The sequence below is a fragment of the Lissotriton vulgaris genome, chromosome 8 (genome assembly GCF_964263255.1).
Source record: "Lissotriton vulgaris chromosome 8, aLisVul1.2, whole genome shotgun sequence".
In the NCBI taxonomy this organism is placed as follows: Eukaryota; Metazoa; Chordata; class Amphibia; order Caudata; family Salamandridae; genus Lissotriton; species Lissotriton vulgaris.
Genome location: NC_141696.1, coordinates 1,370,597,580 through 1,370,610,397, shown reverse-complemented (window position 1 = coordinate 1,370,610,397; position 12,818 = coordinate 1,370,597,580). Strand labels below are relative to the sequence as shown.

Sequence of the window (12,818 nt, the reverse complement as noted above, 5' to 3'; positions counted from 1 at the left end):
AATCCTAGGAACAGTAGCAAGGTGCAGATCATCTGAGTGGAGGCGTCTGTTAGCACGGTAGGGCCGAACAATAGAATGATTGATGGCAGGGCCCTTTCCGCAAAAAACACTTGTGAACAATGCACATAGCCTTGAAATGAACTCTCTACCTGACTGGAAGCCAGTGAAGAGACTTTAGAGTAGGTTTTGCTGATTGATGTTTCAGGATATCAGCAGATGGCTCCACCACCACAGATTCCCAACTGATAGTTGGGGAATTGGCCACACACTATGCAAAGGTATACACGCTGCAGGGCACAATGACCGGCGAGGATTGCATGGAATTTTTTAATAATATACCACTGACTACTCTGTCACCTGAAGACATGCTCGCACTAGAGGAAGACTTAACACTGGAAGAAGTGGGGAAGGCACTGGCGGCACTCAACACTGGGAAGGCATTCGGGCCCAATGGTCTTATGGTAGAACTCTATAAAAGACTCGCACAGAAGATTACTCCCCACCTGCTCCACATGTATGCAGACAGCTTAACACAAGGCACGCTCTCCAGAGACTAGCTACTATTGTGGCCATTCATAAACCAGGGAAACCACTGGAACGGACGTCCTCATAACATCCAATATCATTAATAAACGCGGACTCAAAAATATTAGCAAAACTATTGGCACTCAGACTACAACCACACCTCACGGCTTTGGTCCACCCAGACCAGTCGGGCTTCATGCCAGGTCGCAACATCTCCCTTAATTTAAGGCGTCTCAACGGAGTGCTTCACCGCATTCCGCAACTGCGGGAGGATGCAGCCATTCTTTCCTTAGACGCCACAATGGCGTTTGACCTTGTAGAGTGGCCGTTTCTTTTTGCGGTGCTTACAAAGATGGGATTCGGTCCCAAATTCTGTGGCTGGATTAAACTACTATACACGAGGCCTCTGGCCCAAGTGGTTGCCAATAGCCACATCTCAAGGGAATTCGGGCTGGGACGTGCGACACGGCAAGGATGCCCGCTTTCGCTGCTTCTTTTTGCGCTAATATTGGAACCACTGGCGACGAGAATACGGACTAAGCCGCTAATTCGAGGGATCACATGGGAGGCGGGTTGGGAAGATCTAATCTCCCTTTACGCTGATGACGTACTGGTTTACCTAATTCCCCCACAGACTCATTACAAGCCCTAATGAACATCCTCACGGCCTATGGGGGAAGTATCAGGGTATACCATAAATTGGACAAAATCACTCTTATACTTACTACACAGCCAGATGCCGGCACTACCTACTGACTGCGCACCACAAACGGTAACCAGAGGGTTCAAATATTTAGGCATCTACGTTACTCCACAAAACTCAGTATTCGTAGATGAAAACTTAATGAAACCCCTGCAGAGACTCCAATCGGATGTCCTGCATTGGCGATCTCTCCCACTGACGCTTTTAGGAAGAGCAGCACTCTTTAAAATGCTTGCACTCCCCAGGTTCCTCTACGCACTACACAACACCCCATTCCCAGTCCCTCTCTCCTATTTTAAAGCAATAGACTCCGAAGTCTCCTCCTTACTGTGGGATGGAAAAAAACAGCCCATATAGCACAAGCCAAACTGGTCCGTAGCAGGTACGACTGAGGTAAAGCCTTACCGAATGTGAAAGTGTACTACTGGGCGGCACAATTGATGGTTGTTAATCAATGGCTACATGCCCCACAACAGGATCCGGCATCTAGACTTGATAGGCATGTGCTTCCCATAGACCACTTAATGAAGGCCCTCTATACGAACAAAAAGCGACACACGCTCACTGGACCCACGGCGCACACAATCAGAATTTGGCATATGACACAGAGCCTTGGGATGGTAAGGAATACTTACATTGGCCACGGCCCTCTGGGAAACACGACGACTTGGTACTCTGGCTAACACTCAGGGCTTCAGACAGTGGGACCTCATTGGCATTACAAAAATAGGAGACCTATGGATTAGGGGAGAAATCATAACATTGCAGCTTTGCAAGAGAAATATGTAATGGCAGACACTGAATTATACCGATACATCCAAATTAGACATGCGCTGCAAAGCGCAATTACCCAAGCACCAAACTAGCGGACTCATCTCCCCTGGAGGATAGGCTTCTCACTGACCATTTAGACAAAAAAGCTATCTCACAAACGTACCGGAAACTAGTTAACAATCTCCCGGATCTCATGGTAGTCCTCCGTAGGAGACAAAGAGGACTCAGACTGGATGAATGCGCTGGCATCAGCCAGAGAGGCAGCTATCCCATCCCGGTTAAAATTAATACAACTAAAGGTGTTGCACTGCGTAGATTACTCTCGCACCATGCTTCATAAGTTAGGGCGTGCACCCGATCCTCTGTCTAAGAGGCTGCAGATTAGTGGGGACGTACTGCCACACCATATGGAAATGTCCTAAAATACAAACATACTGGGAGCATGTATTGACTGAAATCTCAACAGTGGGTGAAGCAGAGGTCCAGCTAGACCCAGGGTGTTGCCTGTTAAATATCTGGAAACCTACGGACCTCAACCTGGGACTGCAGACTTGGGCAACACTCGGTTTGGCAATAGCGAAGAGAAATATCGCCAGAAATTGGGGTTCCGGGACAGTGCCCACGCAGACACAATGGGAAAATGACATGGATGTGGCAATGATGGCGGAAAAGGCAGTCTACACCCACAGAGGGTGTCCAAAGAAATGGTCCAAGATATGGGAGAAGTGGAATGAATCCCGGGGACACATTTGTGAGCCTCCGCAACTGTCAACTGACCCTGAGACTAGCCCATGAACTTCCAATGTAATTACGATATATATTTGTGACACCCTGACACTGATGATAAAGGGTGGGAAGAGGAAACAGTCGTAAATTCATTGAACAACCGAACTCCCTCTGTATTTGTTCCCTTGTGCGCATAGAACCATCTAAGGTACTGAAGTGCGATCATCAATGAGAGACATTTGCTACGTCTATGATGTAACCGGAGGTTCTAATGGAGGGAGGGAGGTGAAACAAGGATAGTAAATTAGGTTACCAGAAGTGTATTGCAATGAATCATCCTAAACCCAGAACTATATACTGTAATCATCACTAATTAATGGAGTAGACTGAAGTTTATTGATAACATTTTTCAATGTATGTATGATTCTGATACTTAATGCTAATAAAGTTAAAAAAAAAAAAATTCTCATTCGCTATTACAGCATCAGAGTTGGGCACTGGCTTTATTTTTTGTAATTCTAAAATCCATTGTTCTGTCGAAAGTTTGGGCCAGGGACGAAACCGTATGCTAATGGGTTTAGTATAGGATACTGCAGAGTTGGGGGCCCAAAAGACTGGGATCAAAAAGTGATCAGACCATGGTACTGGGATGGGGTTCCCTCCTGCTAGGTCTTCCAGATAGCAGAAAATGGCGTCTAATAAGTGCCCTTTTGCATGAGTAGGATTGGAAACCTTCTGAAGAAAATGATAGGCTGCGTGCCCATTTGTAATCTCTGTTGCGGCCATCTGCGAGAGATCATCGAGATGGAGATTAAAGTCTCCCAATAAAGTAAAATTAGCAGGGGTACTGGCTAAGTTGGCCGCCAGATCGGGCAGGGATTTCCCAAATTTTCCCCAGACCCAGGGGGTGGATGAATTCGGATGCCAGACAGTGTGAGCATAGGTGTAAAACCTATGGTGAGAGCAAGGTTCTCGCAGTCTGGTAAAGGACTTCCAGATGTACTACAGTTGAGGTGGTTTTTATAAATAATAGCAATCCCGCCATCTTTTCCTGAGGTTCGATCAAGCCTTTGGATGGAATAGCCCAGGGGAACAGCCTGGACTACATCTGGTTCCAACTCTGGATAGAGCCAGGTTTCAGTACAGAACAGAACCTTCGGCTCTTCTTCAAAAAGAATACAGATTTCCGCTGCATGCTTTGGCTGCGACTTGCAATTTAGCAGGAACATTTTATAAGATTTATGGTTTTGAAAATTAATGTGTGAGACCAAAGACAGTTTAAAGGGCCAGTGCATACACTCAGTAGAAACTGCTGGCAGGATGAATGGAATTTTGACAGTTCCCCATGATAGGCCCATTTTACTGAAGCAGCTCTTCTGCTTTGTAATGCAACTGTTTGGAAATGATAGATGCAGGGGTTCTGGCACCTGGCCCCGACCGGAGGTGAACGGCGCAGACGGGCTTGCCTATGGCATGCCAGCAGTGCACCCGAGGGGACCGGCAGCTGAAAAGTGCGAGTGCTGGGTGAACAGGAGCTAAGTTCAGATGCCCTGACAACAAGGCTTAGTTATTAAAAGGTAATTTTAAAATGATAAAATTGCTAAAACTGGTGCTTAAAATCAAAGGTACTGGCTTCAGGATTGACTCACGCTGCTGCTTACTTCAATACTTGATGGAAAGTCCTACAAAGGTTGGCGTAGCATCTGAAACTCCCACTCCCTAGCTGGGAAAGGACTGGGGTAGTAGTATGGGGTTATGCGCAATAGATGTGTTGGGGGAGGGGAATGTTGTGAGCCCCTCCTAGTCACCATCATGTCCCATATGTTGTGCACGGTTTTGGGGGGGAGGGGGCGCAATATAAGCGATGCGCGGTCTGGCTTGTTTGGGTAAACAGGCCAAATCCCACAGGGTCGGCAGGCCACCGCCTGGTCTATGTGAAACCAATGTGTCTCACGCTCCATCCATTTTGAAGTGCATCGTAGGTGGGCAGCCCAGTAATATTCAAGAAGGTTAGGCAGGCCAGTCTACCCCAGTCCTGTTGCTGCATCAGTAGGGAGTTAGAGATCCCCAGCCGTTTCCCATTCCAAATAAAGGAACGCATGTTCCGCTGCAAGAAAAGTATATCTTCCTAGGGAATTTGAGTAGGCAGGGTCTGGAAAAATTTAGCTCTATAGACTTTTTAAATGGGCGTTGCGGCAAAATGGCTGAATGGGTTTTGAGGAAATCTGGCAGGCATACAGATTATGGCATGGAAAGGGTCCTTTTTTGTTAGTAGATCTAAATTGTTTCAGTAGTTTTAAGTAATAAGGGACAGAACCTTAGTGATGTATTGTGCGGCAGTAATTACACAGTACATAGTGATGACAAACCACAATTTTATTGGCCAATGAAAGCACTTATAAAATGAAAAGACAGCATCATTGTTCAGACCACACTTTCTTTGTTCAGGGATAAACATGAAAAATAGCTTATTACTGGCTTGGTAATCCATAGGAACAAATGAGGCACTTTAGAAAAGTCTCTGTAGGTAGGGAAGAGTATTTTTGATATTTGTATGTATGTGTTTCTGAAGAACTACAGTACTTCCTCAAAACTATCTGGGAAGTACCACTGTACTCATTAAAAAATAAAGGACAAGACTCTCTAAGACACCAGAGCACTCGCAACACACCGTGACACTCTGCCACACCACTCCACAGTACATATTCAAATCTCAAAAAATAATTAAGAAGACCTGCCACTCCATTCCAGTCTACATGCCACTTCACTCTTTCACTCGAAGATGCGCCACTCTGACATGCCAGTGCACTGTAATCTGCAACACTATACTCTGACACACCACTCTGACACAGATACTCCATGCCACTCCACGACATGTGATGGCACTGTAGTAGCATTGCGTGTTGAACCTTTTAAACTATTTTATTTAATCTATTTCCTCCTATCTCTATTTAACCTCCGCTTACCATACTAAATCTCTTAGGTCCTCCTATGGGTCTTGTTCTGTGCTGAAAAGTATCTTAATACTTGGAGGATGAACAATTATCATATGAGGACCTGGAATAAGATAAATAACATTCAATATTGGGTATGAATTTCCAAGTAATCCCACCTCTAGATCACTTAATCCCAAATCAATGAGCTTAGTCGCAAACAAATAATGAAACAATCAGCAGAGTGATTTATCGTATCTTGTATTTTCTATTAGGTTCAAATAAATTGCATACAATCTAAATTTAAAATGGATCAGATTTAATAAGCATTTGCAAGCTCTGCGAGATCCAGATATGAAGGAACTATCCTCCTCAGCCGAGGGAGATTTTATCCTAAGGAAAGTAAATTAGTAGGGAAATCAGTTGTCTCTCATACCAACCCTATTAGGGGAGGCCAGTAAATTCCAAATGACCAGCTCCAGTTCATGGACAGAATAGTCTTCCTCTGTCTGTACTGCAAACACAAGGGGATGATGGACGGATCACTGAAACTTTTCAGTCACTTGCCACCAATCACAGATCTGGGTTGACTCCATCATCGTTCTTTATCTCACTTCACTACCCCAGTTCAGACCCAGTCATATGCAAATCAGATGTGACCCTGTTCCTCATGCGAACAGCCGAGCCCAAACTCTTCCCTTGACTGGTAACCAGCATACTGAGGTGGCTTTCGGGGTAATACCACTCATCAGCCATGCTATCTGTCCTGCAGCTTCAATGCCATAGCTGCTCTGACGTGAACCTTTTCAGCCGAAAAGTTTCCACCGTGCTAGCACACCTGCTGAAAGAAAATCGTAGTATTTCATAAGTTTGTGAGGTTTCTGGAAGTCCCAATCGTCCGTCTCTGTACCGCAAGATGGGTAAAGGGGAGATTCCCCTTAGTTAAAAAAAATGTAGGCAATTATACTCCATTGATTCCTGATTTACACCCCTTGACATCACCAAATGTGTCGGTCCACTCTGTCCCATTGTTTTTCACGATAGGATGAGATGATAAAGTAGGTAAAAGTATACAGATCCAGAAGAATTAAGTAATCCATTACTCGATATTTCCTTTGAGCCACAGTGGTTTAGTCATTATATTATTTGTTGCATTTAGAAAGTAGGCTATTTCATGCTCTTATACCTTGTCTGTCCATTCTTAAGCGTTTGCTCTAGGAAGTAACACATTTGTTGCAAGTCAAGTTAAGCAAGCTACAAACGTCAAACAACGCGATTGAGTGTTAGAACACATTTGGTAACTTTACGAAAGGTTCGTTTAGGCTTCAGACTAGTCGTTCATAAGTTCATACTAGGAAAGGAAGCAAAGTTTTGAGGCCTTCATGAAATACAGCTCATGCACGATTAAATTGTGCTAAAGTATGAATCTTACATTGCATGGAATAGTGAATTAATTTTTTCAATTAAGCATAGTAATATCACTTCATTATGAATTGCGATTACTTCATGTAAGTATAAGGTACCCATAAAAAATGTTTTAAGATTCACTATCCCTTCACATATAATTTTATAAATCTTTTGCTCTACTGTTAGTACAGTATACAGGATTTAAAGGCACATTAATGCTAAACATGAAATTCAATAATAACGTAACCTGTAACACCAACTTTTCTTGTCCGTGTCAGTACTCACGTTTATACATTCTAATATTGCTATGCGTTTTCTAACACATGAAGCATTTTATTCTCACATAAGCGTTTTCTGTGTTATCCATTATTTATCACGTTTATCTGAGCTTAAGGACACATGCCACTAAAATATCAGATATCACATCTACTTATTGACTGGAATGTATTAGCAGAAATCTACTTCTAACATTCAGCATGTTTTTATGAAGCAGTATCTAAATCAGAACTTTTTGCATGTGGTTTTGAAACTTGAAGCCTAATACAGTTTGTCTTTTTTTATGTAAATTGTCACTAACCATTTCCATGTAAAATTGTCATGGATGAAAGGTGACATCTCTGCTCTGTGCCTCTGCAATTAGAAATGCATTTTAAGAAAAAGACAAACTTTGAAATTCAATAACTAATATTTCACCTTTGTTTTTTATTTGTTAAAACATTTTTTTATTTGTATACAAAACAAACTTTAAACTACACAAACATTGCAAAATCTAAAGTTATAGTTCTAATTTATTTATAATTAAACGTCCTGCACAAAACTTATTGTAAATCGCAGACCTCTGTACACAGTATTGTGCACTCGCTAGCCACTCTACATTAACTATAACTCGCCCCTTTACCATGCAGTCTTCGGATAAATTGTCATTCCAGATTTCACGACTGGTCTTATGAATGCTATGATTAAACATGCTACAAGTCATGTAATATGATGGGGTTTAATCTGTGTATGTGGATGGTACAAGTTATAGTTAATGGAGTGTGGCTAGCGAGTTAAGACTGTGTTCGGAGGTTTATGAGTTATAGTAAGTTTTTTTGCGGGGCAAACATTTTAACTTTAAATTTTAACTTTAGAATTTCTAATGTTTGTGTCTTTTGTTTTGTCTGCAAATTACCTTTTCCTAACTATAATCTTTAATTTTGTTTTTGTCATTGTGTGTGTGTATATATATATATATGTATATATCTTGCTCTCTCGCAGAAAGACACAGTTCATTAAGAAGGTAAGGGTAATTTATAGGTATATTCCTTTGGAGGCAAATCATTTAAAACTCAAAGGCTCGATATATAGTGCCATGAGGCCTTTCACAGAAAGTTTTTTTGTGCTATTCTGGTGAAATGCTGCTCTGAGACGTACTGCAAATGTAGCGTGTTATTATTACTTCCTCTGTTTAAGCTTGAAATGGAGAAAAATGTAAAAAAAAAAAAATCTTTGCTTCTCTTTGCATTGTAGAGTTTGGATAGTGCTGTTGTCGATAGTGGGATTGGCTCTACCTGGGGTGAAATTGACACAGAACAGGATTTGGTGAGTACCATTTTAAACCGTAGGTTGTGCATGTTAATTCTCAATAACCACTACCAGTCTCTTCTTCTACGGAACATTGCACCCAAGTTAAACTTTTTTTCAAAAAGGGGAAAACAATAAGTAAATCTTATGAGAAAAATAAATCCTTTTCTAGCTCATCTGTTACAAATTCACAGTCTTCTTTGTGGTATTTATAACTTTCTGTGTTATATTACTGCATATTCCAGTTAATCTTTTTTCCTTAATCGTCAGATTTTTCTGAAACTAGCCTGGCTGTTTTGTACAGAATGCATCTGCAGGAATGCAAGAAATGTTCTAACATCTTGGGGATAAGGGTTGCGCAAATATAAGTCACACAGGTTGTGAATTGAAGCACTTGTGAATTTCTCTGGGAAGGGTTTCTTGTCATTGAAAGATTCTACCAGTGCTATACTGCCAATCAATCAATTTCCCACTGGTTTCTATTAACGTGAATTGCGTTTTTTTATTCCCACCATCAGACTGGAATGGATTCCGGGTTGTGGAATACCTCTCCCAGAAATATTCCCACCTCCGTAGCACGCCAGATTCTAGAGGTAAGGCATAACTTATCTAAATAATACAACCATCATCACTAGAATAGTTTTGCAATTAGAAACGGATTTGGATTTTTTCATTAATGGTAGGTTTATTATTTGAAAATTGTGTATGATATAAAATTGCCTTTTGGGACACCAAATGTTTTTTTCTTTCTTTTTCTCTCTTTGCACTTTGCTACACCCAGCAAAGCAGCCAAGCCATAAGAGAACTATTGGCAGATCTAGACCCATAACTGGAAGAAAGGTTAAAAAAAAAACTCTAAATCATCCACCTTACTTTTCCAACCCTTACATCTAGACCCTAGTTTGTCTCTGTACCATGTTTTAGAGTTCTTGCCCCAACTTGTTATACATTCTCTATCAAACTTTGACTAGAGCCTTACACAAGTTGAAAAAAAACTTCAAAACAAATTCTACAAGTTTACTGTCCACAATGGTTTACAAAAGTAAGGGTTTTAGAAGGAAATATATCTATGTAAGTTTCAACTAATATTGGTGTGGTGCACATCTTTGTGCCGATATGTCTATTCCAGCTCCTAGGTATTGCAGGGGGAGTCCCACATGAGCATTTATCTTACAGGTACATGTGGGCGGTATTCATGGTGCCCAGGCAGGTTGACCATTTTTCTCTTTGCAGGAGTTTGATAGATCCAGGTTTGAAACAGCTGTTTATCTCCAGCTCTCAGCTGCAAAGAGATGAGACCAGAAAATCTTTGGGTAAAACTGCACATTGGTCCCTTGAGCCAGCCTGGTGCTGTCAGTTTCAGCACTAATTTCCAAAGGGGTGGTGGGAGGGAGAGAGGCTCCGTTTGGGATTTCCAGGATGAGCCTCCTCTTGCAAAGGCTGGCAGCTCGGTTCGTCTCCTGTTTTTGAACAGCTCCTCGAAAGATTTCTTTTCCTGCAAAAAAATGCCGCATGGCGTACTCAGCCATTTCGCTGTCAAAATACAGCTTACATGTCACCTATGTGTGTGACTTGCGCAAGGCTCTGTTTTCAGTCATGGAGGTAGTGATGCCCCACCTTCACTGTAGCTGTAGCACCCGCTTGGAGGGCTTGTAGGGACATTACTTTCCCACTGCCATACAGAACAAACATCTGGGGCTGTATCTTGCATACAGTGCATTTTCCTTGTGCGTGCTGGGGTCACCTTTTAAAAGATGCTCCCGGTGCAAACAAGGAAAATACACCCTATTAGGATGAATGTGCTGCGGTCATGTGAAAAAACAGAGCGGCTGCTATGAAGCTGCTCTTTGTTTCACAGTGAAGGCGACACTGAGTGACTGCACCCTCCTGCAAGGGTATCTCTGGAGGTCCATGGGACTCCCTTTCCTCCCTCTCGATGGCTGCCATCTGCACACTGACTGCGCCCCACCTTTTAAGCGGGGCACTGTCGGTGAACCTCCTAACAGCTTCTTTGCCTCTGCTCACTCGTCTGTAATATGGCGCGGGCGCAGAGGCAAAGGGATTACCTCATTTGCACGGGGACGCGCACTCTGATAGCACTGGTGCACATAAAGCGTCAGCGCGATCAGTCTTACAGAAGGGGACGCACACTCGTCTGTGGCACTTTCTGTAACACCAGAGTGCCCCGGGGCGCGCAAGGAGTGCAAATGCCCATTGCACCTCTGGGGCACTTCTGGAATACGGCCTCTGGGCACCAACCACACGTTTGCTTTTCCTTGTAAATTCGGGATTCCACCTACAAGTCAGTGCACTGCATGAAAATGTTTACAAAACTCTCGAGGACTTGGCAAATAAGACAGTTGATTAACTTTAGCGTTGATGTTGGAAGCAATGGGAAATAGCCTGATTATTTGGGCATGGCTGATTACAGATGCTGCAGATTTCTGTTCTCTTTCACAGGTCATCTTTGTGACATACTCCGCCCTACATCCAGCCAGTGCCAGGGGCATAATATAGGCCCATGGGACACAACCTTTCAAGGGACCCCAAAACCTTCGGAGGTGCCCCATTCGGCCGAAAGCCATTGAGTATCTTAGATATGGTAGCCTCAGGGGCTCCTCTAAACATTCTGCAGTGGGAGCTCCATCATTGATCGTTAATAATATGCAAATGGGTAAATTAATACACAATTTATCTTACTGTTATTGGGTCACAGAATAAATGTTATGTATAGTCCGTTTTGTTGTTAAAGTTGATATCTCCCTTCTTAGGAATTTATTTTTACATCTTTAATAACTTGGTCCTCTCTTGACCAATTAGTACTTGGGGAGGTAACTATACCCAAAATTCCAGTCCGAACTCACCAATCTTAGTGCAGATTGGTCAAGCAGTTCCAGAATTATAAGTTGTTGTTCCAAACCTGTCACTTTCCAATAGGATTCTTTCAGTGTATGAAACTTGTAAATTTCTAGACTAAGAATCACCAGACATGTATTGCACTGTCGACTTGTCACCACTCCGTCATCCAGTACTTTTTTGTGATTTGATGAGTTTTTGTTCTGCTTTTTGAGAAATGAAAGGCAAAATTTGTGGAGTTACAGCGCGTGTTCAGCTACTCTATTTGTTTTTAACTCTTAATTTCAAGCTAAAAAACACTTGTTTGCCTTCTACTCTCTTTTTCCATATGTCTGTGAATACTTTGCCTCAGGTAAGAGGAGGAATAAATTGTACTTGTGCTCTTAATCACAAAAATGTATGTGGGTTATTTTTTTTAAGGCCCCCCCCCTCTTTTTAAAGAGTAAGCGATATCAATCTCAATTGCCAACTGCTGTCCTGCTCGCTGGTGCGTATTTTGCAAAGTGGTCCAGAAGAGGGATGTTGGTGGGGACAGCCTTCCCATGCTCTGACAAAAATAAGGGTGAGGGAGGGCTACCTCAATTAACTCTTCTGCTGGTCTGGAAAAGAAATCACACATACGAGCATCCTGTTCTGTTACCACCCGCACTCCCCCACCACCCTTATTCTTAGGCAAGGGGAAGTGGGCAGTAATAAAAACTTCCTTTGCACAAATTGAGGGCGCAAATTGAACACCCGTTGTCTCCCACCTTCAAAGCTTCAGCAAGGCCAGGAATATCTAAACCTCCTTGTAGCGTATTTAGATCGAGCATTTGAGAACTCTTGTATATACTTTAGTATACACTTTAGTATATACTTATGTGTATGTACTTTGTGGGCTCTGGAGATCAGCCCGAGGACTTGTCTGCTTCCGCTTAGGTACTTTTTTCTGTTCAACTGCCTCTATTTAACTGTCTTGATATAAAACGACCAGCAGAGGTCATTACAATACCAGAATCACTTTAGCATTCTCTAGATTCCAGTTCATAGACCTCCACGAGCACCCATAGACAATATTTTTTTCAAATCTTGTATTTTCTGTGATATGACCACCGAAGGCCCTGCTTTTAAATTAAAAACAAAGCTTTGGACTCTACCATTTCCTGCTGAAAGGCAATATTTATCTCCATGTTTCCCCATATCTGGTGTGTCATGCAATTTGGTGCTTACTTTCACTCGATGTTAAAGAACAGTAGATGTTTCAGCACCCAGGCTAATGTGCTGCATAGCTAAATACATATAAGGTCCCAAAGGCGAAACTGATTGCATTGCAAATGCTTGTTTCTCCCTAT

At 42.5% G+C, this 12,818-nt stretch overlaps 1 protein-coding gene across 4 annotated transcripts in view; it reads left to right on the top strand.

The window, feature by feature from the left end:
* PATL2 (PAT1 homolog 2) overlaps positions 1-12,818 on the top strand; it is a 392,378-nt gene that overhangs the window by 135,419 nt on the left and 244,141 nt on the right. For all 4 annotated transcript variants that reach the window (XM_086933507.1, XM_086933508.1, XM_086933506.1 and 1 more), the window contains exons 5-6: positions 8,578-8,649; positions 9,150-9,224. In XM_086933507.1, coding sequence (XP_086789633.1) covers positions 8,578-8,649; positions 9,150-9,224 — 147 coding nt within the window. The remainder of the gene's footprint in view (positions 1-8,577; positions 8,650-9,149; positions 9,225-12,818) is intronic.